Source organism: Lichtheimia ornata (genome assembly GCF_029851405.1).
Source record: "Lichtheimia ornata isolate CBS 291.66 chromosome Unknown scaffold00012, whole genome shotgun sequence".
NCBI lineage: Eukaryota > Fungi > Mucoromycota > Mucoromycetes > Mucorales > Lichtheimiaceae > Lichtheimia > Lichtheimia ornata.
Window position 1 is genome coordinate 360,554 of NW_026695332.1, and position 27,572 is coordinate 388,125.

General features: G+C 43.5%; 7 protein-coding genes across 7 annotated transcripts; 2 read left to right on the forward strand and 5 right to left on the reverse strand.

The window, feature by feature from the left end:
* Positions 1-1,215: 1,215 nt before the first annotated feature.
* O0I10_003675 (uncharacterized protein) lies at positions 1,216-1,509 on the reverse strand (the record flags this gene model as incomplete). Its single annotated transcript, XM_058483742.1, has 1 exon — positions 1,216-1,509. One exon carries the CDS (start codon positions 1,507-1,509, stop codon positions 1,216-1,218), a length of 294 nt encoding a protein of 97 aa, XP_058345540.1.
* A 6,836-nt stretch (positions 1,510-8,345) lies between these two features.
* O0I10_003676 (uncharacterized protein) lies at positions 8,346-9,291 on the reverse strand (the record flags this gene model as incomplete). The annotated part of the gene is made up of 5 exons (XM_058483743.1): positions 8,346-8,387; positions 8,442-8,567; positions 8,737-8,817; positions 8,875-8,981; positions 9,033-9,291. 5 exons carry the CDS (start codon positions 9,289-9,291, stop codon positions 8,346-8,348), a joined length of 615 nt encoding a protein of 204 aa, XP_058345541.1.
* A 3,435-nt stretch (positions 9,292-12,726) lies between these two features.
* On the reverse strand, positions 12,727-13,156 carry O0I10_003677 (uncharacterized protein; the record flags this gene model as incomplete). The annotated part of the gene is made up of 2 exons (XM_058483744.1): positions 12,727-13,040; positions 13,153-13,156. The coding sequence occupies 2 exons, from the start codon at positions 13,154-13,156 to the stop codon at positions 12,727-12,729; spliced, it is 318 nt and encodes a 105-aa protein (XP_058345542.1).
* A 965-nt stretch (positions 13,157-14,121) lies between these two features.
* O0I10_003678 (uncharacterized protein) lies at positions 14,122-14,591 on the reverse strand (the record flags this gene model as incomplete). Its single annotated transcript, XM_058483745.1, has 2 exons — positions 14,122-14,391; positions 14,454-14,591. The coding sequence occupies 2 exons, from the start codon at positions 14,589-14,591 to the stop codon at positions 14,122-14,124; spliced, it is 408 nt and encodes a 135-aa protein (XP_058345543.1).
* Positions 14,592-14,762: 171 nt separating this feature from the next.
* On the forward strand, positions 14,763-16,780 carry O0I10_003679 (uncharacterized protein; the record flags this gene model as incomplete). Its single annotated transcript, XM_058483746.1, has 11 exons — positions 14,763-15,024; positions 15,083-15,193; positions 15,251-15,340; positions 15,393-15,469; positions 15,533-15,653; positions 15,706-15,786; positions 15,852-15,967; positions 16,029-16,105; positions 16,165-16,317; positions 16,383-16,626; positions 16,685-16,780. The coding sequence occupies 11 exons, from the start codon at positions 14,763-14,765 to the stop codon at positions 16,778-16,780; spliced, it is 1,428 nt and encodes a 475-aa protein (XP_058345544.1).
* A 526-nt stretch (positions 16,781-17,306) lies between these two features.
* On the forward strand, positions 17,307-21,772 carry O0I10_003680 (uncharacterized protein; the record flags this gene model as incomplete). Its single annotated transcript, XM_058483747.1, has 7 exons — positions 17,307-17,358; positions 17,424-17,519; positions 17,589-17,652; positions 17,727-19,722; positions 19,791-19,914; positions 19,976-21,358; positions 21,414-21,772. 7 exons carry the CDS (start codon positions 17,307-17,309, stop codon positions 21,770-21,772), a joined length of 4,074 nt encoding a protein of 1,357 aa, XP_058345545.1.
* A 103-nt stretch (positions 21,773-21,875) lies between these two features.
* Positions 21,876-26,691, reverse strand: O0I10_003681 (uncharacterized protein; the record flags this gene model as incomplete). The annotated part of the gene is made up of 6 exons (XM_058483748.1): positions 21,876-24,323; positions 24,378-24,752; positions 24,808-25,279; positions 25,347-26,056; positions 26,144-26,317; positions 26,380-26,691. 6 exons carry the CDS (start codon positions 26,689-26,691, stop codon positions 21,876-21,878), a joined length of 4,491 nt encoding a protein of 1,496 aa, XP_058345546.1.
* Positions 26,692-27,572: the final 881 nt, after the last annotated feature.

Here is a 27,572-nt window from a genome sequence, read left to right on the forward strand (position 1 = left end):
TAAGCATCTCTGTCACTTCCATACATCGAGTATATATACATGCAAAGTATCCATTCAATAAACGAGGAGGTTTTTGTCGAGTTCTTTTCTTCTTTTACGTTTTCTCCTTTCTCTCTCTCTCTCTTTGCTCTTTATTGGAGGGCTCTCTTCTCCTTTCGTTGTCGTTTAGATTGAGTTTCCTCGTGTTTCTCAATCATTCGGATCATCATTATTGTTTCCATCTGTTTCCTTTCTCTTCCCAACAACCATTACAACAAGACCAAGTACCACACGTGTCAGATTATTCGCATATCGAGTTACATCTTGTTTCAAATACCTTCCCAAAATGGAAGGTGATACAATGTAAAAACCGAATGGTAACCATGGCAAGATGCATATCATCATACAGCGGATTGTCTACAGATTGCAAATATCAAATCGTGGAAGTATCAGGGAAGGTCAATCAGGAGTAATGGGTGCATAAAGACATTTCAACATTGAGATCCAGCAATTTGCCCTCAAAGATTTCGAGCTCAGAATTGAAAAGGGCCATGTTCCCCCACGCCGCCTGCCCTTTGATCTTTATCTTTTATGCGTACCCTCTTCACTTTACAACGCGTTAAAGCTGCAACTACATTTACAGCAGCCCGAACCATATACACCAAACCACCAATACACGGCAACCCGTACAGCGAACAGATGTTGCCAATGGCAACTGCATCACAACCACGATGCTCTCAAGGAAACCGACATGTTAGCGGTGGGAGTTATTCATGCGTGATAACGTATTTATTTAGCAAGTGTGTAAGCAGATACAAAAGTAGCAAGAGCATTGAATAATAAAAGCAAAGGCAACTTGGTTCATCTTGCTTCTTGTAAGTAGTATAAATCACAAAACGGCGTTGTTGTCACGCATAAAAGACCTCTCTTTATTTTCGTTCAAGCCAATGTCTACCCTATTATGTCGCTCCTTGCATAACCAAACACAGGATCATCGTCTCCTTGTATGAGTCGAATCGAATTGATGTAAGCTGCTGCAAACTTGAAGGCATCCAGCATGTTGTATTTCACGTATGATCCATTTCATTCAATAGAGCCAAGATTCAGATGTCGTCTGGGTGGTGAGACACAATGGATGAAATGTGTAGATAATGTTGGGATGGATCTCGATATCGGCTACTGCGAGGCCATTGTTGTCCATTGCTTGTGGTTTCATTGTTGCTTTCCATCATTCAATCAAGTACTCAGAACGGCTGCCGTGCATTCAATCACCAAACTTGTCGGACGTGGTTCCTGATGCTCATGATTGATCTCAACATTTTTGTTCTCTTGAAATGATCCATATCCATTGACAATCGTCACGTATCCAAAGCGCCATGTACGATCCTCATGTATTCCTTTGCCACAGCCACCAACCTTGTCGATTTGAATCATGTGCCGCGAGCCTTCAAGTGGAATGTTGAGTGTCGAAGCGGCTCCCCATTTGCCATCATCTGATAACGTAGCATCATCCACAATGAGTCTCGGCATGTCGTACAGTTTCACTATACACCTTGGCGATTTCAATCAGAATCCGTTTATAGCGCAACATAACCCAACATCAAGAGCGAATAAACATTGCAGCATCGAAACTGCAAATATATCTTGCTGATAATTGATTGCATGTGGTGCTGTCCACTGTGTCCAAACATAGCCTTGCGTAATAGCGAGATACTGGGTCAAGGTTGAAAGGCGTGTAGCTCGTGTAGATAAATGAATGTGCTGTTACAAAGTAATCCCTGGTTGCATTTGACTTGAGCACGTGTATCGTTCGTAGTTGTAAAATCCTCTGGCCAAATAGATGAACCGCCATATACAATCCTCATCCGCATATACGGTGACATGATCCATCCCCCCCTGCTGACGACGTGAAAAGTAAGCACCGTAGGATTCAATCTTGACGACATCCATCCATAAATCCCACACGACAGGCAAGCAAGGAAAGCATAGGCCGCAGAATGATGGAGCCGTACGAGCAGAGAATGCATGTTCAAGTCCAAGCGGCACCGTGAGTCGCACCCATTTTCGCTAACACAACAGGGCCGTTTCCTCCAGACGGTACACCACATTGGCTTCCTTGACGTGCTGCAGTGATAGAAGTAAAAAGACTGCCAGCTATTTCTTTTGGTAAGTTCACTTGAATCCAACCAATCCCAGAATGATCCCTTTACCTTCAAGTATCTTTCGATACCATCATTGGTGCTGCAGATAACCTTGTATCCATGCCATCCATATTGTGCTGCTGCTGTTTCCTTGTAAGACTCATCATTCAGCAAGTCTTGCGTTGTAGATCCAATACCATGCGTACCATTTTGACCCAACGTAGTATAGCATTCATGCTTTGGGATCAGTGTATGTTGTTGCCGCCATAGGTGCCATAATACAATGTAAGACAACAAGGATAGCATTCGCTTTTCGTGTAGACATAACAACGTGTTGGAACATCTACACCTCCTTGATGACGACCATGGAAAGAATATACACACGACACACGACGCCCCCTTGGATCTCGTATAAACGCGCGAATAGCAAACTACACGTGAACTTTAGAACCACAATGCCCAACTTGGATAATAAAGCAATGCAGCGATGGAACGTACATGTTGTATTGCAATGGAAGCTTGAGTCATGGGTAGATCGCGCGCGTACTTGTTGTTGAATGTTTGTAACTGGAAAGTGTCGTCATTGACCACCTGTTCGCCCAATTGGTGCTGTCCATTGAAAGGAATGCCAGCTGTTAATGTGTTGTAGTTTGTCAATGGAGACAAGCTTACCTTGCTTTGTGAAGTGGGAGCGAAGAAGAAGAAGGGGCTCGTTGTTGCTCCTACCACTTCCCAATTTGTGCAGCACACGCCACCCCGCTTGCTACAGTTACTGTTGTAAATATGTACCTCAACAATATCCTATACACTTGGGTCAATAATAGCCACAATCGCTCGATCTTGTAATTAAGCTATACATCATTTTACTTTGGCGGGATTGGCGTCTATCAGGTCCGTGCACATCAATGCAGATCAACTCCTGGATTGTGCAACCAACCCATGACTCCCCTACCAAACATACAAAATGTATAAATTCATTGTCATTGTCATTGTCATGATGAATAGCTTTTTCATGTTTGGATGCTGTCTACGTACTTCCTAAAGGCAATCATCATTCACTTATGTAGCAACCTGTCAAGGACGTGTCTGTGTAACCACAACGTGCCGTTTCATTCAGCTCTTCATCTTTCCGTTCATGCCGCCGACACCATCCACCAGGAGAAAGCAACTCCATCACGCTTACGGCATAGGTAAAACATAAAGGTGCCTGTATCTCTAGACTTTACAATCAAACGTGGGGTTTTAAATAGAGCAATGTGCTCGGCTTGGCCAACTACACCTTGGGTGCAAGTTTCACGTTCATCGTGGCCAATCCCAGATTTCGCAATGTCGCCACCAGCCAAACTGGATCTCTGGGGGGGGGTCGACCTCTTCGACGACGACGACCAAAAAATATTTTTTGGGCTGTTTGCGACATTGAACGCGAAACTTTCACACAAGGTGCTGTTGGCCAAGCCGAGCACATTGCTCTAATAAAAACCCCACGTTTCATTGTAAGATTCTAAGTTATGGGAGTCTCTATGTTTTGCATATGCTGTATATGAAAGGTGGTCTTTGTTTAATGTAAAGTAGCCAGACCCTGGAGAGCCAAAGATGCAGATAGACCTCTTCGTGTAACACAGCCGGTTTTGCATGATTGGAAGCGCCGACGCATGATACCTCCAAACCATTCAGCACCAGCTCATCATTGGCAGCTAATAGCCTCTTCCTCCCATTCACCCTTGTTGCCCAACCCAATGCATGTGAACGATTGTACTGCTCCAGCCCATCATCTCCATCCTTCAACTTTCTTGACTCGAGAGGATTTGGGTGAAAAACGCTCAAACACAAAACATCATCCAATTTCAGAGAAATCATTTTGCAAAGTTATTTGTAAACTGCCAGCTAATAGCCCATTCCTCCCAATCACCATTTTTACCCAATCCAATGCATGTGAATGGTTGTCCTGCTCCAGTCCAACATTCCCATCATTCAACTTTCTTGATCCCAGAGCGGTTGACTGATGTGCAACACTTTAACAAAGAAACGTCACCCAAGCATCAGAAAAATCTATTTAATTTCAAGGTCTTCCACTCCCTGTTTCTTGCCTCTTTCCCCCATTCTCACTGTTGGTGCATTCAAGCACAACTACCACCTGCGAACGATTGTCCTGCTTCAACCCATCACGTCCATCCTACGAACGTCTTTATCCGATTGTCTTGGACCGAGAGGCAAGTTGATGGCGTGTACACATTCTTGTCACTCTTCTACAACACACGAGTCTCTCGACACCACACACACTCTTGCGCGCTTCCCTGGCACAATCCAATGTAACAGTATTCAATGCAGCAGTTGCTATCAGCAAGCTCGTTACTCCATCGTACCCAACAGCGTTCTTTACTTGCAAGCGTGTCTTACAGCTTTTTTACGTGAACAGCAGATAGCCATCATAGAGGAGCAGCTTTATTGACATGTAGCAACTTGCTTCAATACATATGACTTCTTATGGATATGGATATGGATCTGAATACTGTATTACTTTGGTACATGAGATGGAAGGAATGGATCTATTGACTAGTTTGGTTCCCTTTTTGGCCCATTTTAAACGTGATGTCTAGTTTGGATGACATGCCATCAGCCATCAACGACGCCGTACTACAAGCAGTCTTCAACTGATTGAGTTGCGATGGAAGTGAACCACGGAGAGAGTGACCAAGGGTCGATGGGAAAGGGAACGTATCAGCAGCGACCTCTGGGCTTCTTTCTATCAACATTGGATTTGTAGTGGTTATGGCGGATGGGTTCAATCAAGGCAAGCATTATTTGTCGCGTTGTCAGAAGGATGAATCATACCATATGCATACGGCTTAGGATGGTGATAGATTGGAGGAAGTGACAAAAGGGCTTTATACCTTTGACAAAGGAAGGTGTTTCACAGCTACGGATGATATTGGAATACTCGAGCCAAAGTATACAGCATCTATTTTGCAATCATGGATGAAGAATGATCATGGCGGCAGCAATCAAGAATAGGATGGCACAATTATCCCTGTTCCCTCTATGTGATCCACCCGCTTCTTATTCAATGCTGTTCTTTTATCATATTTGCTTGATAAACATCCACAGTACCGTGTACTGGTACGTGCTCTTCGACTTTTTATTGAATGAAAATTGGAATTGGATTCAACATAATAATTTGGGTATCGTACGATCAGCTTAGATGTGAAAGGGGTGGATCACTTGGTTATTTCTGCATTGAAGGGAAAGGATTTCATATATTTGGTAGGAGGTTACACAATAGGCACAATAGGTTGCACAAGTTGGTTCAGGAGTGGAGTTGCATAACTAATCGATCTATGTGATGCGCACAGACCTAATAGCTTAATTACGAGGGCTGTTCTCAATTGAAGTCTTGAGGAGTGGTCATTCTTATTGAGCTAAGAGCATAGGATATTGTGGAGGGTACGTATAAACAATAATAGCTGTAGCAAGCGGGGTGGCATGAAGTGCACGAATCAGAGAGAACAGGAGGAACAAAGAGACCACTCTTCTTCACTTCCACTTCACAAAAAAGGTAAGCTTGTCTCCATTTACAAACTACAACGCGTTAATTGCTGGCATTTCCTTACAATGTACAGTGTTCATTGGGGTGAACATGTGGTCAATGGCAACACATTCCAGTTCCAGACATTCAACAACAAGCACGCGCGCGATCTGCCCATGACTCAAGCTTCCATTGCAATACAACATGTACGTTCCATCGCTGCATTGCTTTATTATCCAAGTTGGGCATTGTGGTTCTAAAGTTCACGTGTAGTTTGCTATTCGCGCGTTTATACGAGATCCAAGGGGGCGTCGTGTGTCGTGTGTATATTCTTTCCATGGTTGTCATCAAGGAGGGTCGCAACCTGTTGTTACTATGGGTATGTCGACATGAAAAGCGAATGCTATTGTTACCTTACACTTCATTTACTGTAGCTTGGACACGTTGGATGATGTTACCTGTGGCAGCAACAGGATACGGATCTCAAAGCAAGGATGCTGTATAGTTGGCTCAATGGTATGCGTGGTATTGGATCTACAAAGCGAAACCTGTGAATTAACGAGACTTACAGTGAAACGGCAGCAAGACAATATGGATGACATGGAGATACGGCTTTATTTGAGGCAATGATGCTATTGAGGAATACCACAAGGTAAGAGTGTTCATTATGGAATTTGTCCCTTCAAGTGTGCTTACGAAAGAAATATTAGGTCAGGCTCTGGTTGGGCGATTATTTTGATCAATCAGCACGTCAAGGATGTCATTGTATAATACTATGCTCTCCTGGGGAATTTTGGCCCGGAAACAGTGTGACTCAAGATGCGATGGCAAGGCCAATTTAAAAAGGCATCCGCTGTGCACACGGCCTCCATCCAAGTACGGCTATTGATTTCCTTGCCTACAGAGAGAAGGTGGATATCTCTTATGATGCCAATTTCAGGATCCAATGAGAGTATGGTACATATGGTGGCATACCTTGACGCTGCAGGTTGATTATTGTATTGCCTTCGGATGGTGTATTTGGTTGCAATTCCTTGTGATCACCATGGTTCAGGGCGTCGTGTGCCTTCCTTACCGAGTTGTCCACAATGAGAGTTCTCAAGACGTCTTTACATTGCCTCTTTTGGGTATGCTGACAACAAAAGCGTGTGGGTTGGTTTTACTCATTATCTCACATTGCGTTTATGGTAGGTTGAACATGTTGGATGATGGTACCTCTGGCAGCAACAGGATACGGATCTCAAAGCAAGAAGGCTGTATGGTTGGCTCAATGGTATGCGTGGTATTGGATCTACAAAGCGAAACCTGTGAATTAACAAGACTTACAGTGAAACAGCAGCAAGACAATGTGGATGACACGGAGATACGGTTTTATTTGAGGCAATGATGCTATTGAGAAATACCACAAGGTAAGAGGTTCATTGTGGGATTGGTTGGATTCAAGTGGACTTACTAAACGCCATACAGTGGCAGAGCCTCTTCCGGCAATACTATTATTATCAAGGCTGCACGTCAAGGATGTCATTGTATAGTACTATGCTCTCCTGGGGAATTTTGGCCCGGAAACAGTGTGACTCAAGTTGCGGCCTTAGGGATTTAAAAATGCATCCTCTGTTCGCACGGCTCCATCGTTTTACGGCTATTGATCTCCTTGCCTTTAGAGAGAAGATGGTATCTCTATTGATGCACTTCATCGCGTCGATCCACAGGAGAGTACTGGTACTATGATGTTTCTTTGGCTGTGCGCTTTTATTATTACTTTACATCCTGATGGCCTATTTGGTTCCAAGTCTGCGGGTGGTGATTGTGTGATTCAGGTATGTATGACTCTCATGCTTTTTGGGGACCTTTGCTGAAACGCCTACCATTATTTAGAGGGACCATTGCAGAGAGCTGCTTGTCTTTTGGTGCTTTGACGTTTACAAGATCACAGCTATGAATTGCTAAGTATCGTTGGATGAGTTGGGACAATTGTTTATGGTGCATCTTTATAGGTGAATCATGTCAGCCATGGGGAAGCGTTTATGTCTTTTGGGGGTGTCAACCTTTATTGCGTCTCGGGTGGTTGGTTACCAAGCAACGGGCGATTTCTCTGCAGAATGTCAGCCAATGCAAGTCCCTTGTGAATGGATTGTATCATCAACAAGCAACAGCATCCATATCTTTGGTGTCGTCTCAAGCTTTATCCCATCCCAGGAGAAAAAGAACAATGCCGACAGGGCTTCTTGTAGTGCCACGTGAAGTTCGCCGATCTTCTCAATTACATCAATCATTACCAACAATATCCACGATCCCTCCTGACAATCCAGCCAGCAGCTTAAAACATCCATCAACATTGACCCCTCACACAACGTTCTATCATTGTCATTTGATATTATCCCGAGCAACTATCCTACGGCAACTCGTTATCTACAACCACCAGCATCCAAGCCAATTCTCGGTTCGTCATCAAGCGTTCCAAATACAAACCAAAGCGACACCTCCCAGCGATATCTGATCTATAACAAATGATATCCTCGATGTTAGTTTCAACCAATCTAGACATTGTGGTAAATACAAGGAGTATGGATATAAAGGCAATGAAAGCCTTGGTAGTACATAAATAAACATGGGCGATGCAGGATGTTGATAAAGTTTTATTCATTGGATATAAGCGAAATTGTGACAGCAAATGAAGCAAATGTATGTGCTATGGTATAAATTCATTCCTCAGCATGGAAGATTAATGTTTCATCAAGTTTCAACTATTGTATATTTCTACATTAGTCGTATGATGCGTTTCCATCACTTTTTGTTACCTTTTTGGGTTTGGGTTGTTTTTTGATTTCGGCCATTACATCCTTGTCGAAACTTGCATTTCCAGTTAATTCACCAAATAAACGCGCTGTCTGGATAAATGAATTGGCTTTGCTAGCGCTAAGGGCCTACAAACGATGCAGTCTTATTATACGGCGATAAATCAAACTTCATATACATACCTGTTGTATGGCCTTATGTTCCGAGTCTTTGCTTGCACCGAATCCAAACCCATAACTCTTTGAAACACAGGTGATGGTGAATTAAAAGCGGCTGTGATATCATACATATACTCACCTCGTGGTTGCCTACTCCACGAATTTCCAATTCTATCTTCATGGTACATCCTGCTTCGTATCCTTTACTACTTTGTTTGATCTGTATGGTTGTTAATCACGCTTACATGCTACTTATCATGCTTGAGTATGTACTTACATGATCGTATCTCACGTCGATCTCCTTCTTAGACCATCCACTTGGACCAAATGCCTCGTTGAACAATTTGATCATCTTGGTGTATGTCAGCTTCGGATCGTCATCTCCTGGCGTTATTGATTTAAACACCTGCTTAAACGACAAGCTAGAATGAATACCTTCAAAATACTCGCGTCCAGGTACTTTCTTCAATAGTTCAATCAATGGAGCCGTTTTTGCTTGGGAGAGTGGATTCATATTGTATGGTGCTGGTCCTTCGATTGGGGTTGGAATGTCACATGCAGCTTGTTGGTCAATCGCAGCTTGTTGATTGGTGGCGATCCTATCGCTTCCTGATGCAGTAGTAGCTGCTTGCATTTCGGCTTTCTTTTTCTTTTTGTTAAGTGATAATGATATTTTTTTTTTCTGTTCGCTCATAACAAAGATGTAGCCAAAAAGTCCAAAAGAGATTTTTATACAATATTAAGTTCAACAACTCATTTATGCAGCAGTTTTGCTATACCTTTCATTTACACTCTCCCCTAAAAGACTACCATCCCAGGTCGTTCGAATCGCTCATGTATACCTGCATATAAAAATTTGTTTTGCCGTTGAGAAATAAGTAGAAGCGGGAAGCCTTAATGACCTAGTCGAGAAAGTAACTTCCTCGTGGAGTCGATCCATCAAATCACGTGCACAGGTCAATTCGGGATCGGATGTTCTCCACCAAAATCAGTCTTTATTACGATAGCAACTTAAAAACACTCATCATTCGTCACTTGCCGCAGATGAAGTAAACATTTCTCTCTTTGATATATGCCATCGGGGTAGACATCTACTTTGTTCACCTTGTTACCTACACTTGTTTTAGCTGCTGCTTTTTGTATACAACCAAGTCCAACTTTTACGTTTGATGAATGTTGCTTTCCTATTGACGATCGTGAACTATCGTCTCTATCCGACTTCACAGTAGAAAGGGTATGCAAAACATGCTTCCCTCCAAATAAAAGACCCCTCATAAACGTGTGTAGCTGCGCTTTGATATGAATACAAGATGCGGTAAGTTAAACATCGTTGGAGATAGTGTTGACAATATTCATGGAGCCGTTAGGTGTTTCACATCTTAATTTCGTCTTACATCCTGTATTACTTCTTCAAGCATATGGAACCACGTAGCACATGGTTAATGTATCAACAACCAGATTACCTAAGAAGCAATGTAAGCTGTACAAACCATACTTTTGACATGGATCCAATCTCTACCTGGTTTCACCTTTGACTTTCACAAGGATGTTGGCAATAACACTGGATGTTGACGCGCCCATTGATGAAGATGATGTATGTATTGGCTTCGTTTTTTTCATGATAAGGTGATTCTGGGATGATGGACCTATCGGATATGCTCACACAAGAAAAACCGGGCTTGGTATATGTATTGATGCAACCCGAAGAGCTACATGTGGACGAGCGGCATAATGAAAGCATTTGGATTCGATACACTGGTGGATAGTTAGCGTTGTTCTTTCGCTAGTCCTATTAGCGTGGTGCATTATTTCTATCAAATAGGATGAAGAGAATCAAACCTTGAAGAAGACAATAGGAGTAATCGTGGTGGTTTATTGTTATCATGATGTATTTTTAAAACACAATTCTTTAAAGACGTCTATCATGGCGTTTGGGGATCGCGTCAAAACATCGCTACCCCTCTCTCGCGTGTAGACATTCTCTTATGTAGCAACCCTGTAGAACATCTATCAAAACAAGCATTTTTACTGGGTTTGGGTTATTTAATTTTAAGCCATATTATCCAACATCACTACCTATTGCTCGTCAAGATACAAATACCGTTTCAGATATGAGATGTACTCATCTATTGATCGCAATGTCCGTATGATAGGACCATAGCAAGAAGAATCCTGGTAGATCCCTATTATCTCCCTTCATCAACTTGAACCTTCGTAGAATGTCAAGTATAAGTCACCAGCAGTCTCACACAAGGAAGAAGGTACGCTATACCATAAAGAAGAGCAAAAGCAAAACCACAGCAGACAACCAAGGTTTATACAAGAACTACATTTGGGTCAGAGCTAGATTAATCGTATGCAAGGTTGTTTCAAGTAGAATAAACCTATCAGCTATAGAGGAATCCCATCGAGAGCAAAGAAAGTCTTTTCACCTATTAAGAAGTAAGGCAATCTTTCTGCTACAGCAATTATGATAATCTTACCACCAAGCTTCACTTCTTCAAACAAAGCAAATGATCGTGTTGTATTGTTGGGCCCGAAACGATTTGTACTTGATCGGTTAGAGAATAAAAAGATCTCACATTCGTGATCAAAGGCAATAAAGGTCAATAGCAATGTTCCTTCAATGACAGGTATGGTTCTGTTGTCTTCGATCTTCATATAGCATGACACAGGTATTTGTCTTGATAATGCTTGCTTAATCACAAAAGCAGGATGCATAGGATCATGGCATTTGACAATGTCAAATTTTCTTAGCCGACGAATACATTCGTCGGCTTTAGATGAAAACGCTTGCTTTTTGGATTGTTCGTGTGCTCGGGATACGTTCATTGTGAAATGTACGCTTGCATCGGTTCTGTTCATGCTAGCATGTAGCCAGTTGCGTGGCTCGAATGTATGTTCCGGTATCAAATTTGACATTGAAGAGAAAAGGATAGGTTATAGATCAAATGTGGTCATGCAAAGTGCTTTATGCTAAAACAAAGTCAGCTATGTTACACACATAAAGGGCAATCAGAAAGCTGTTTGTTCATGGCCCGTGGGCATTAACAAACAGCTGGTATGGCAGAATCACGTGGTGTGCCATGTACAAAAAGGGATCAAGGGAAACAGATAAGAAATGTCTATATCAGTGCTCGTCTATCTAGGACAAAATATGAACCAGGTGGCTATTGTATTCCGCCACTGAGGTAGAAAAGAAATCGGTGATGTAAGAAATGCATGATCAATGGGCGCATCATATGGTTTGCATAATGCAACCAGAGGCAATATCTTGATGAGCTGAACCCAGAAATCGGGCCCGGGTAACATGGGTGGGGTCGTCCTTATTTAATTTTTTGGTAGCATCAGTTTGGTTGAATGCTTTTTGGATGTGTTGTTTATTCTAGATATTATCACATTTTCCACGATCACCGCTTCCTATACATCCATACTGATTACATTTGCTAAAACGTCTACCTCGTTTAATAAGGGTACCATCAAGGATAAAACTGGTCGTGAATGTATGTTGGGGAAGGTTATTTCTAGCAATGTCGAGCTTGTGGAGTTGTAGTAGTAACTGGCTTTGGTGCTAAAGTTGACTTGTTTGATGTATCATGCCACATGCTGGGAGTTACAATGGTAGATGATGGTGCTGGTAAACGTTGATGAGTACGAGGAGGTAGTGTTGGTGGGTGATTACAGTTGTTGCTGTTGTCATGGTGAGCGAGTTGTCGTATCGCAGGATGAGCTGATGATACGAAGGTGATGTTTGCGATTGAATTGCACATGATAGTTTTTGTGGTCTTGGATGAAGTGCTGATGGTGCTGTTATTTTTCTTCTTGGTAATGGGCTGGTCATCCGAAGCTATTGCATTCTCATTATTGATCCACATATATGCTGCATTGATCGATCCTTCCACGCCGTGTGCCGTGAACGTAAATACTCGTGTGTATTGTAATGCATGCTGGATCCATCAGCGTAACGTGACCGCACGCTCCAAGTAACCTGGAAAGTGTTTCACCAGTATGTGTGGTATCCAAGTGAATATACGTGACAAATACAACATCCTGGATCAAGCTTACCACGCAAAACAAAGAAAGCATCGAGAGGACTTGTTCTTGTATTGGTGTAGCTCACCATATCCCTTCACATCATCAACCACTTGCTTTGCACCTTGAGCAGATATCCTTGAACATGGCCTTGTACTTGAGTAGCTTCTTCACCGCAATCATCATTCACGTCACTTTCTTGTTGGTTTATGGCGCCATCATCAACATCATCCAGAGGTCGTCTACACGTAGTGATTCCACGAGATTCGATATCCACAAGCAACTGAGATAGCGTTACACCTGGTCCCTCAACCTTAAGGTCTCTAATGGGTTCGTCATTGGTGTTGTCAATCGAAATGAGGACAGGGGTCGAAGGTGGTGGAGCTGACAAGACTGATTTGCTGGGTGTTGCTGGTTGGAAAGGAAGGCAATGTCGATCGTGTAGTACCGGATTCCTTTGTTCTTGGTCGACGAGCTTTATGTGCCTATTTGCTCTTTAGCCCCTTTGGATGTCCCGGTTTACTCATTAGTGCAGAAGTGAAAAGCAATGAAAATAAAAGAGACCGACTTACATAAAACGCGTTGTGCCTGTCCTTATGCGTTTAATGCAACAACAGCGACTGCTGGTTACTATTCCCCTTTCTCATTGGCAGTTACTATCCCTCTTTCTCATTGGCCAGAGCTTGACTATTGAGCATTCTTATTCGCAGTTACTCTCTCGCGATTTTAATGGCTGTCACGGCCACGCCCACTCGTATCCGCTATCCGTGCTTGATGTAACGGCTTCCCACTGTAAGACGAGGATCCGCAGTTTGTCCTCCTTGCATCAAGAACAAGAACCGTATACGTGGAATTCACTTTGATGCAAAAAGACTTTTACTTGTATCTTGCGTCTCATTCATAGAACCATGCATGTTGGACACGTATATATCTTGGACAGCTTTTGCAATAAAGGTCGTCAATTTTTAATGGCAATATCAATATCTGTCACTGAAGCAAAGGTGGATGGAAAGGGATGGAAAAGGATGGAACTTCCGAACCAAACCCCGCTTCCATGCATAACACATTCCGAACATCGAAGATTGACCAAATACCTCTTTCTTTCCATTCGCTTGCGTACGTATCTTTTATTCATGTTATTATACTCTTTGGCTGAACAAAAACGTGGCTCAATAGTGCGTGCCCTCATCTCGCTCTCGCTCTCGCTCTATCTCACTCTTCCAGGTCCACTTTAATGGTGTGATTCTTTTCTTTTTTTTATCCCATACCATCGCTAGCCACGGTATGTAAATGTGCTTTACTTCTTGTTTGTTATGCTGATATATGAAAATGCGTAGGTGCGTGTGGGAGACCTTGGTCATTCCGGGTCATGTTTTATGTCTGCGTGATTCATTGCTTTCCTTGGTGGCTCCTTGTTTACTACTTGAAAAATCTTTTCATTGTTTGCTCTATTTTTCTATTTGACGCAGAATAAAATTATCAGGCAGTTAAATCATCCTCCTATCCTTGTCAAGCCTCGCAATCCAGGTTGTACTTGAAGCAATGGACGTTGTGTGAATACGAATTTCTCTCGTAGGATGGCAACGGTGTCGTATGTGCAGGTGGGCTCGGTGGTCGTATCATCGTCATTATCCACATCCATCACTTCATTGTCCTTTAATCCACTTTGATCACCTCGTTTACGAATCACTGCCAATGGCTTAGGAAGCTTGACCTTTTTGCCTTCTAATCGATGATGTCCCAAAGAAAGGGTCGCCTTATCCTACATCCCATATACCATCCTGTTATTCCACTATACAACCCTTCCCTTTATCATATGCGTACGTTATTTATGTCGACGTTGCCAATCTTGAGTTGCTGGACATTGTCTTCTTTGGTTGTAAAGCTGCCTTGGAATTCAAAGAGGACGAGACCGGAATCTGTTTGTGATTCGTCCAAGGAATAAATGACAGTGTGGACCATAGTGTGTGTGTGTGTGTGTGGCTGTTGGAAAGTGAAACAAAGACGGGAAGCGGCAATCAAACACGGCACGACGCGAGCTGAAGAAAAAAGGGACCTCTTTGTCACGCGTTCTACTCTACTCTCCTACTCCTTCTTCCCAACTCCTCTCTATTGTACCACCACCACCATTCCATGTTCAAACGAAAACGAGACTCGGATACACAATTGAACGACGACAACAACAACAACGCGATTAGTAGCAGCGGCAACAACAACCAAGACAACCAAGATCATCAACAGCTAGCTTGCAATGACACTGCACAAACATCCGTTATCGACGTTGAGAACCCCAAACTCTTTCGTCAATGTACCGATCCACTTGAATGGAATCTGATAAAGTATCGCGACATGCGTTCAACCCACGCACGAAGGGCTTTTGGTCGTGTATTATACCGTATGTTGAAGCGTCCCTTTGCTATACCGCCAACATCTAAACCTTTGTTTGTTGACAGCTCCTCAACGCATGTTACTGGAACGACTATCATGTGCGTTAGAAGATCGATATCACTTTTGCTTTCCAAATCAAAAGAAATGCGTCCCTTTTGTTTGTGCCTACAACAACAGCAAGTATTGCATTACCCCATTTCTCATCCCTTTATTCTAATCGTTTTCATAAATAGGCGCTTGTGATGGTCAGATTCTTGCTGTTGGTGATGAAGCAAAGCGGATAACATTGCTACGAACCGATGTGGGGAATTCAATCGATTATCGTACGTATCTTTTATCGAATTACACATTGCATTGGATTAATTGAATATGCAGAGGATTATCACGTCTCCTTTGGCGCTCACACGAATGCTGTATTGACACTCAAATGGAGCAATGATGATACTTCACTGGTAAGATAATCCAAATTCATATGGTCTCTCATGCTGATACATCTTTTTGCTTTCGCTTGCTAGCTGAGTGGATCTGCTGATGGCAGGGTCAGGTTATGGGATACTGAATCAAGAGCATGCGCTGCGACATTTATGGGACATTCATCAAGTTTACGATCAATTGACTGGCATCCAACCAATCCTAGTATGTCCATGACGAAACCTCTATAATGGATCTCTATCTAACGATCTTTTAGATCTCTTGGTATCATCTTCAATGGATGGCAGTTTTATGATGTGGGATCTACGGCACAAGCAGATCAAGGTCCACAAGGATAGTAAGTGTTATATACAGAAGAAAGCTTCAGGATAAGCGGGTTTGATTAACATGGTTCATCTTCAGAGCTCGATGTACCTGGATTGGATGCACCTGTTTATGGGCCTATCAAGATCACGAAGCATGCACATGAAATGTCAAACTACAAAGGTTCCACGATGAAAGAGAACATACACAAAAAAGTGAGTACCCCCAACAAAGGAAAATGATTTGGTATGCAATGCTGATGATAATGATTTATAGCCTCCACATTCGGTCACGAGTGCAATGTTCATGCCAAATTACGAAGACAGGATCATTACTTCAGGGAGTCATGATGGGTAAATTCGAAAATGGTGGTTCATGCTTCCCTTCATATGATTGACAAGGTTGAATTTAGTACTATCAAAATCTGGGATTGTCGTGCTGGACGCGACGCCAAATCCATTGTGCATTACAACTACGATGGTGATTCCAACCGGCCTCGAGGTATAGCTGATATGCGACTTGATCACTCTGGCACCCGTTTGTTCAGTTTATGCATGGATGGAAGGTAAGAAAGAAGGATCTTCATATCAAATAGGGATATATGAATATAACATGTTATCATTTATATAGCGTCAATCTCCATTATCTTACCAACATTACTCGCCCTGCCGTTCGCTTCACCGATCCCGATTATACCATCTCATCCTTCTTTGTAAAGATTTCCATTTCACACGACGATCGCTTCTTGATTGCAGGGTCATCATCCAACACCGTATTTGCATGGGAAATCGATCGACCAGAAGCACCCACAGTCAAGTATACCGGGCATAAGCGAGAAGTAGGATCCGTTTCATGGTGTCAACAACGATATCAGGTATGATCATCTCAACAGCATGTTATCTAGATCCCTTTTTAACATGTTGGTTTTATAGTTTGCAAGTTGTTCCGATGATGGTTGTGTGCGTGTCTGGGACTTTGATGTAGAGAATGATCCTGCTGACGGATATGAACCTTCAGATGAAGAATAAAAAAAGTATGATGGTGGTGCACATCCATTGTACATACCCAAGCACCTCTCATATACGCAATACAAAGTCATTTTCCATCGCCTATATGTATGAAGTTATCAATGGGTTGGGGCAGCGATATCTCTATACACACTCTTTGATGAGGGATGGTTAATCGAAACCATCATGGTCTTTATTCAAACATAAGCATACAATGGGTCCCTATTTGGTGACTAAGAAACGTCATTGTTCTTCGCTACTATTACTATGTTGCACAGAGAAAGAGGCCTGAGCTTCATATTTATTATGCTATTGTTTGATCTGTGTAGCCAAGAAATGTTATACTCATTCGATTTGAACATGACATTGCTGACATAGTATGTAGTATCCATGTGGCGCGACATGATGATATCGATAGTGTGGCAGGTGGCATGAGACAAATATAGTAACTGGCCATGCAAATGGGATTTGGAACTAATTTGCGAATAGTGGGGTATAAAGAAAGAACGCACCTCTTTCTATTTTCCTTGCGTCAAACAAAGAACCAATGTACGGTGTGGGACAATCTGGAGGCCCTCTAGGAGCATCTCCCTCTGGAGGCAAGTACAAGAACCGATCCATGCAAAAGACATTGACTATAGCTGACAAGGATGTGCTCTTGTAGGCATTCGTCTCAACTTTATTACTCCCAGTGACCAAGCCAAATTCGAGGATCTGTTTAGTCGTGCAGCAGCATCTACGGGAAGCAATAAACTCCCTGGTAAGTAAGGCTGATGATGGGCTGAATGCGATGGAGTGCTCATCAAGGGATTGCATGTATCTACTATAGCTATGGCTGTGCGTGATATCTTGACGCGGTCGAGGGTGGATAACGATTCACTTGCGAAGATCTGGTAAGTGGTTGCTATATCAGGAGTGGAGGTTGGGGGGAGGAGGATGTGTTGTCTCATTGCTATGATACGTACAGGGATCTATCTTCGATTGCCAATGCACCTTATCTCACCTTTCCCGAGTTTGCCATTGCCATGTACTTGACGTCCGAGAAACTACGAGGCAAGGTGGTACCTGCTACATTGCCAAGTGCTATTCGAGAAGAAGTGGAATTGGCCATAGCAACATTGGCATCCAAAGAAGGTTCTAATCCTCCCATGTCACAACCATCCATGCCACAAGCTTCATTCATGCCACAACAACAACAACAGCAGCAGCAATTCATGCCACAAATCTCTCAACCACAACCACAATTCCCTCAACAACAACAACAATTTGGAGGAGGTTCGATGATGCAACCACAAATACCAGCCATGACGGGTGCCTCTCCTTTTCCAAACATGATGAATCCATCACCCATGACAACACCACCTGTGCAGGCACCAATGCGAACAGGAATTGCACCACCCATGTACAATGACAACAAGCCGCGTCTTGCAGGACAGGATTTTGCTAGTAAGATGATGCCCAATCAAGCAGGTGGTGTGGTGGATCTTGTCACTGGTCGTTCAACAATGCCATCAGCAACAACATGGAAAATCAGTCCTGAAGAAAAGCAACGTTATCGTGACATTTTCACAGCATGGAATGGTCCTGGACTCACTTATATGCCCGGCAATACAGCACGCGAGGTCCTTTTGCAATCCAACTTGTCCGAACAAGATCTCATGAGAATTTGGCACTTGGCTGATCGTGAAAATCGTGGAAGTCTTGATGCCGATGAATTTGCTATTGCTATGCACTTGATTTATCGTAAGCTCAATGGCGTTGAAGTTCCATCCACTTTACCTGCAGAATTGGCAGCACCCTCAAGTGTTCTCAAAAAGTTCGTTCGTGGCTATCAGAGCTCGCCTACACCACCGCCTATGCAACGTTCGCCACAACAACAACAAGAATACCATCCACCTGTTGAAGATTCTCATACTGGATACGTATCCAATGCTAGAAGAAAGGGTCCTGCAAGCCGTTTTCGATCATCCATTGCCTCTCGACCTCGAATGCAATCCTATGATGAAGAAGAAGAGGAAGATCAAGATGATGGATATGACAACAGTGCTGAGATTGAGGAGCTACGATTCCAAATCAGAGGTGTTAAGAATCAATTGGATCGTTTGAATGCCACCAATGCACGTAATCAGGATACATTCAGTGGTGATGACAACCGATATTCAGTGGAGGAGCTTAAAGATAAGATCCGTAAGACCCAGGAAGAGCTTACACGTGCTTCGCGATCCAATCCCAAGTACTTTGAAAATGCCGAGACGCTGCTTGATCTGCTCGAGACACAAAAGACATTGCAGGATGAGATTCAGTACTTGTGTAACCGTGATATTCCAGTATTGGCACGACAACTACGTGGTGCAGTTGCAGAGTTACGTGATACCAAGGTGCGATACGGACGCAAGAATGATGGATCACAGGATTATATGGCGTTTGTGGAACCCACAGGCCCTGGTGGTATTGTGACAGAGAGTGATCGTGTTCGTGCCAAGGCGAAGGCTATGATGGCAGCACGCAAGGCAGGCACTTCAAGCTCACGTGATGCATCTTATGATCTCAAAAAGGCCGAGCAAGAAAAGGAAGATTATGATCGTCAAGCTGATCAGTATGAGCGTGAAATGGAACGTTCGAGAGACGCGTTACGGGATTTACGTGGCGAGTTGAACTATTTGTCGAGTCTTTCTGAATCCAAGGCTATCAAGGATAAGAAGCGATTTGATAAGGGTCAAGATTTATCTTATGAACTTCGACGTTTTGTGGATCAACTTGAACGTGATTCTATTCTTGGTGGAACATCATCATCTTCAGTATCCACACCATCCACAGAACCTCGCTATGGCTCTTCTTTCCTATCAACGGGAGGAACTTCACCATCACCCAAGCCGGCAACAGCACCCACTAGTCCCAAACCTCCAGCTGCCTCTACACCACCACCTTCTAAGCCAAGAACTGCCGAAGAAATCAAAAAAGAGGTAACAAATACATTGGATTTGATCATAAATGAGTTGCTCATTGAATTTTTATTCCTACAACTTTTCAGGCAGAACGTCGTGTTCAAGAACGCCTTGCTGCATTGCAAGCCAAACGATCACCTTCAGCACGATCACCCAAACCAAGCCCAGCCGCCGCCTCGACACCTAATGAAGATGAATTGGCTGCTCAACGTAAGTTTACATTTATATCCTCTATTTACTTAGCTATGTTAACATGTATCATTTATGATAGGTCGTCTTCGCGAGGTTGAACAACAAGCTCAGCAACGGTTGCGTGAAAGTGAAATGCGCCAAGAAGAATTCTCTACACCACCCGCTACACCACAAGATAGCCTTGAGAATGAACGTCTTCGACGTGAACAAGCTGAACGTGAACAAGCCGATCGTGAAAAGGCTGAAGAAGAACGTAGAATTGCTGAAGAGAAGGAATTGGAAGAAAGAAGACGTGCTGTTCTTGAAAAGGAGGAAAAGCAGCGTTTGGCAAGATTGGAAGCTATTCAACGGGCTGAAGATGAACGTGAGGAAGAAAGACGTCGTGAAGAAGAAGCTGCTTTGCAAAAGCTTCAAGGTTCTACACCAAAGGCACAAGAAGAAGAACCACAACAACAACAACAACAACCAGCATCATCTGCACCTCCACCACCACCACCTCCTCCACCAGCACCAGCCGCACCAGCAGCACCAGCCGCACCAGCAGCATCAGCTGACGCCAACGCCAAAACAAGCAGCAATAATCCATTTGCAAAGTTACAACAAGGCAAGGATGAGGAAGGCGTGAAATCTGAAGAACAAGAAAAGAAGCCTACAGATCAACCTGAAGAAGAGGAACAACAAGATGAAAAGCCTGTCAACAATAAGCGCGTTAGCTACAATCCATTTGCAGCATTTTCAGCATTCTCTGCTACTAAGGCAACAGGCCATGATGATAGCGACTCTGATGATGATGGATGGGATGTTGTTCACCATGACGACACCGATGATGAAAATGAGTTCCCTGCTGCTGGTAGTGCCAAGAATTTGGCGGGAATGTTATTTGAAGCCATGAGTCAACGCAAGAGCCCAATGATGCCTAACCGTGAATTGGGATCATCTTCTTCTCCAAAGCCTCCTGCTGCTGATACAAGTGTACCACCACCTCCTCCTCCACCACCACCTTCAGCACCTGCTGATGCAGCTGCAGCTCCTCCACCTCCACCTCCACCTGCACCACCAGCAGCTCCACCTGCACCTACAGCACCTACAGCACCATCATCCACACCAGCCCCTGAACCATCAGCTGGTCGCAGTGCATTATTGAGTCAAATTCAACAAGGCACCAAATTACGCAAAGCGGTGACGAATGATCGTAGTGGAGCTTCTGTTGCAGGCCATGTTAAAGAAGATACATCATCGTCATCATCATCAGCCGCTGCTGCTGCTCCTGCACCACCACAACCATCACAACCAGCTGCTACTGAACCACCCGCACCATCATTCCCAGCACCTAGTAGTGGATTTTTGGCTGAATTGCAATCACGCACTACAGGCACATCAGCACCTCAAGAACCAAGTTCTCCTGTTAAGCCTGAACATCATCCTGAACAACCACCTGCTGCCACATCAGGTGATGGCAAAGGTAAGGAACAACATTTTGGTATCACGTGCTCTTCCCTTACTGACAACATTTTTAGAATACGTGACACAATGGGCATACAGTGGCCAAAGCGAGGATGATCTTTCCTTTGAACAAGACGAGACGATCATTGTACTCAATGACAGTGATCCTGATTGGTGGTATGGTACTCATAAAAGCACTGGCAAAACGGGCTATTTCCCCAAGGCCTATGTCTCCGTACCTGGTGATAAGGTGCGACTCCCTGCCAAGGCATTATATGACTTTGATGGACCGGAAGGTGAAGGCTGTTTAAGCATCCAGGCTGGTGCCGAGTTGATTATCCTTGATAAGGATGCGGATGATTGGTGGCAAGCCGAGATTCCTAGCACAGGCAAAACGGGCCTGGTGCCTGCCAATTACGTTGAACTCGATTAATCTGGTTTAAAAAAGGAGAAAACAAAGAGTTTTTATTTACAACACATAGAATTAAAAGATCATGCAAAAAAAAAGAATGACAAAAGAGAGAGAGAGAGAGAGACTATTGATTGGATGGGGATATGGAAGTAGTAGGTGTAAAGGCAACAAGAGCAGAAGGAGGAGGAGGAGGAGAATGAGCAGATGAGGGATCGGATGATGATGATAATTTCGATTGTTTGTGAGAAGAGGGGTGTTGGTATGGTGAATCATCGTTGAAGGATAATTTCCGCTTGGCTGTAGTAGTCGCAGGCAATGAGGTATTTGAAGAAGAGGATGATGATGATGTGGGTGATGGTAGCTGTGTGCGATTGAGCTTGATGCGGATGGTTGTGGGTGATGAATTAGCCATAGCGGGAGATTTCTGCTGATGTGGAACAGTGGCAGCAGCAGGTGGTGGTGGTCGTGGTGGTCGTCGATTCTTATTTAAACATTCAATACAGGAAAATCGATCCATGCTTAGCAGGTCTGCACGCGTGAAATTGACACACTCAATGTGGAACCATCCATGGCATGTATCACAGCCGATCATGGGAGACGTTGCTTCATTCAAATTGAAAACACGCTGACAAACGCAATATACATCGCTTTGGAATGGTCCTGCTGCTGTCCTTGGTAACCATGGATTATGCTTGGGATGATGCTTTAACGATTTGTGCTTTTTAGATGGTGGGTCCTGTTGCTGCTGTTGTTGTTTGGGTGACATTTGTGATGGTGATTCATGCTGCTGCTGCTGCTGCTTTAATGGCGCTTCTTGTTGTTGTTGCTTTGGCACAATTTGTGGTGATTGTAATATGGGTGTTGCCTGATTTTGTGGTGGTTGCATTGGAGATGACTGCTGAGGCGGTTTGGAAAGGTCAATGGACATCAATTTGCTTTGCAATACATTCGCTTCATGATCCATGCTGATCTTCAACCCTTCGATACCTCTCAAGTATCTCTTGATGGCAGGTATATCTTTCACGGTGAATTCTTTGTTACAAAAGGTTTGGAGTCGACTGCGATATAATTTGAAGCGCATCACGGTATCAGACAAGGTGGGAAAGATCTTGGGTACAAATAACAATTGCTCTGCATCATCGACCACGGTGATCAAGTCATCGGCATTGATTCGAAAAGTAGATCTCTTGTTCCTTGTGTTGTCGCAAATAGGGCAAACAAAAGATTGATCCAATTCGGCGTCTTTGGGTAACATGTTGACGCATGGGCTATGATACCATTCATGACATACGTCGCATTCAATCATAAGACCTGATTCGGGACCATGGCAAAAGCAGTATAAATCTTGCTCCATCGATGTATCATTGTGCAATACACCGATTGTATCACGTGTAACTCGTTTGACATTATCCGCAAGATTCTCTACAGTTGCATCGAACGTCTTGCCATGTTGAATGCTGCCGAAAATCTTGCGTACTTTTCCAATCCATCCATCCATGCGCACTGCTTCATCTTGTAATTGATCGGTCCCTTCCACCTTGATAGGCAATGTATGTGCAAGCTTCAATACACGATGTAAATCTTTCATCCCAGGCCGATCTGCAAGGCGTTCAGAGTCACGTGCATACCCCAAAATCTCATCAATTTGTTCAATAACATCCAAAGCGCTGTTTGCTAACGAATGGATCTTGTTGTGCATAGACGACTTTGGTAATCGTTTACCATCTTCAACGAGTTGCTGGATCTCTTGTCGAGTCACTGTATGTGTCCTCCTTGACCCATTCAACATGTGTCGTGCACGTGACATCCAATCTGTTGTATGACCCTGTCGTTGCTTGAGAGCCAAGTAGGTCGAATCATTATGAGGAATCTTGCAATGAGCTGCATCAGATACAAGCTTGTCGAGAACATTCACTGCTGCATTTGGATTTTGTATAGCACTTGTTGCCTCATCGTACCACTCTTTGCGATCCACAATCTCCTTGAGTTGTAACATCTCTGGAAAATCACCACCCAAAGTCATCCCTTCTTCAAGCAAAGATCTGAATGCGTTGTATTGGGAATGCATGTCTTGATACTGTTGCTGACCGAGTGCTTGAATCATATTTGCACGATATTGTGACAAGCGATCATATGTGTCTCGTAGTTGTTCAATCTCAGGTGGATGAAATGCAATTGTTGTAGTCATATCCAATAAATCCCCCATACGTTTGTATCGCTTTCCAGTGTAATCATGAGCAGGCATCATAGTAGTAGTTGCCTTGCTTTGAAATGCCGAACGACGTACAATGAGCTTGTTGGCTTCATTGAGCCACTGGGTCACCTTGTCAACGTACATTTGCAGCCATCGAGTTTCTCGCACAGAGGCTCCTTGACGCTTAGCATCATCCAATAATCGTTGCATCGTCTCCAAACTTGGATTGGGGTCGTTGCTGAGAACCTGTTTCGCCATGTCATTCCATGCTGTGGTGCTAGCATTGGCACGTTGGGTCACTGTGCGTACAAGCATCTCGAGCTGTTCATCCGTGTAACGATACGTCAATGTCTTTTTCGAGATATCGCAATGGCAGAGCTATGAAAGAGATCATGTTAGCTATGGATCATGGTGATCATGTAGATGATTTACCTCAGCTATGTGATCCAAGCAACAGGCCTTTGTGGTGCATTCACATGTGACACGTGATAAATAGACATAGCAATGACAATAGTCGCATTGTTGAAGATCTTCAGGAAGCGGCTTGTCCTCGGTGATCATTTTGATGTTCCGATATCTTCTCAAAAACTCGCTTCGCTCCTCTGTTTCTCGTTGTTGCATTTCCATGAGAGCGCCTTGTAGCCAATTAGCTACTTGAGCTGAATGATCACCATTGGCAGCCGTCACAAGTAATTCATCGTGAGAAAAGCAAGGCTGACGTCGATATTTCTTGTATAGATTGACACATTCAAGGCCATGCTCGATCCATTCCAATGGTGCAAAGTTGACTGCCTCACAGAAATTGAACTAAGGTCATCGATGTTATTAGATATCCTTTCTCAAAAGGAATCCATTTACTTACGCCATGATTGAAGCCTGAATGATATGCTTTGGGAAACGTCACCACAAATTGACCAGGACGTTGATCCACAGCGTATACCTTGACATTCTCCTTGATAAGACGCTCAGGGCTCAGCATTGTCACCAATTCAAAGAGCAAATCAGGCTGTTGTTCAAACAATTCCGGTACAGCGGCTCGCATGGTTGCTTCAAACTTGGCCGTATCACTCCCAGGTACGCCATACCAAGTTTTGGTTTCACCAAAATGCATGTAGTTGATAGAATACGTGTAATGATCTTCATTGTGCCAACAAAATGCCGAAAAGCACATGCCCACATACAGCCATGGTACCATCATCCCACTGATATCCGTTTTGATGTGTGTGAAGAGCGAATTCGGAAGCACTGGTAGCACATTGAGGTTCCACAAAGCGTTGCCGCCACTACGATGTGCAACACTGCCACCACCACCACCTTCAATAGATTGAAATCCACTTTATGAAAAAAAATTCAATGAGTAATGTCACATGATGGAAAAGGAAAAAGATGCCTATGACTCACCTTCCATGCATTGTGCTATGGAGATCAGCGCCATATTCCACTTGACATGTTTCATGAGGGTTCTCCACTAGGCGCCAAAACTCATCTTCGCAATCCTCTTCTGAAATGATATCGTCACGATGATGATGTTGTTTGTTGGCAAACCAATCCGTTTTGAATTTGCTGCATAGTTTCTGAAACGACTCCAGCGTGTATTCGGAACCATCTTCAAATCCATAGTCGCGACCAGATGCAGTCAAGCATTTGACACAGAACCAATCCGATTTTGGTACAGCTTGAAGTGGTGGATTGAGACAATACATGTGATATCCACTATCACACCCATCACATAATAGAATTGCCTCTTCATTGTCTCCCGTATTGCAGATTTCACATACTTGGCCGATCTCATTGGTGGTGGGTGGTGCAATGTTGGCAGCCGATGATGATGCTGATGATGATGCTGATGATGATGATGATCGTGTTTGTGCTGGTGGTGGTGGTGTGGGTGAAGATGTAGCATAAGATGAATCAGGTGATGATGACATGAATGACGTTGTTGTGGTGGTAGTATTGGCCTCGACTTCCTCCTTGTGTTCCATCAACCATATTTCATAGGGCAAAATGATTCGACCAAACGCCGACTTGAGAGCATTCGACATGGATGTGCACTGTTTGCGAGTATAGCCAAGATCACGACCAATTTCTGCCCACTTTTTTTGCTTGGTTACCTAAGAGTGTCATGTTAACATGGTGTGCTTGGATGTTTAATGGATGATGATGGTACTTGCTTTTTGGTAACCACCCCGTCGAGCGACCTCCTTTTTCAACCGAAATAAGTCGATAGGTCGTTTGTCCAATTGGGGGGACTTGTTGATTGGGTGGCCGTGGAGACGATGGAATTTGTACAGCTGTTCCAGGTAATTAACATTGGCTCGTGTTTCCCCTTCCATGCTATTGAGCTTTTGCACACGAGTCTTGAAACGAAAGTCCTTTCATATCATAATTCAAGAGTGAGACAATAAAAGATGATAAAATCCATCATTGAATATACCTTTGTATTGATAGCGAAACCAGGCTTATAGGTATCAGGTGGGACAATCTTGACAATGCCAAATTTCTCTGCTTCAGGACGTATAGACTGGATGTATCGAATAGGATCCTTGAACTCAAGCTCTGTGGGATGATAGGTAGGTGCTTCCTGCAAACCGAATATGCGAGGTCGGGTTCGTGGGGTTGTGCTGCTGGTGCGCTTCACCGTGCTGAGATCAAGTGGACCAGTACAAGGTGGTGCGATGGCCTTGCGATCATCTGTTGCCGAGCCTGCCATCATGTCCCCGTGGATGGACTTTTCATTCAGGCGCATTACTTTAGTGGGATGGCAGCGTCGTTTGGGTAATAACTTTTCCACTGCAGGCCAAAAGAGAGAAAGCGGTGAAAAAGGTAGATGGGATGTTGGAAATGTTATAGCTCCACCACCACCACAACCACACACGCACACACACCACAACACCACAACACCTCTCGTCTCGTTTTCTTTTCATCATCACATTCACTCTTAACTTTTTCTTTATACCTCGTCTTTGATCATCATTGCTTTTTTATCATAATGAAAGAAAACCATCCGATCTATGATGGACACTACAACAACTATCCTATGATGCGTTACCCCCCATTGTACCGATATTGTTTTATTTTCTTTGATGAACAATGAAGCAAAGGATTATCATCATTGTATTGAGACCCAAGTGAATACGAAATGAGTACATAAGCTGGTTGATCGTCTACCTCATGGCTGATGCAACAAGGATGGTATATCAGATGCTATACCCAAAATCATCACCCTGTCCAACCAATCACCCCCTTTTATGTATCTTGATTCTGATTACTACTTGTGATAATGGACGTTGATGCGTGATGAAGGATTATCGTTGGCGTTTATCTGCAAATGATTACGTGTGCATTGAACCGTGAGACTTAATGATACTCTATAAACATCCGAGCACCGTGAAATATAGAGGAAACAAAACACACATCCCCAACCCCCCTCTCTCTCACACACACACCTAATCAAGAATCCTTTTGTAACATGTCATTTTCCATTCTTGTGTCATTCATGTTGGCATGAACGTTTGATAGTGCAAAAGTCAATGATTCTGATTATCTTTGGCTGCGGCTTAACAACCGTAACACAAGCAACGCACAAAATCCCATTTCTACCTGACTACAAGCTTCCATGGAGAAGGA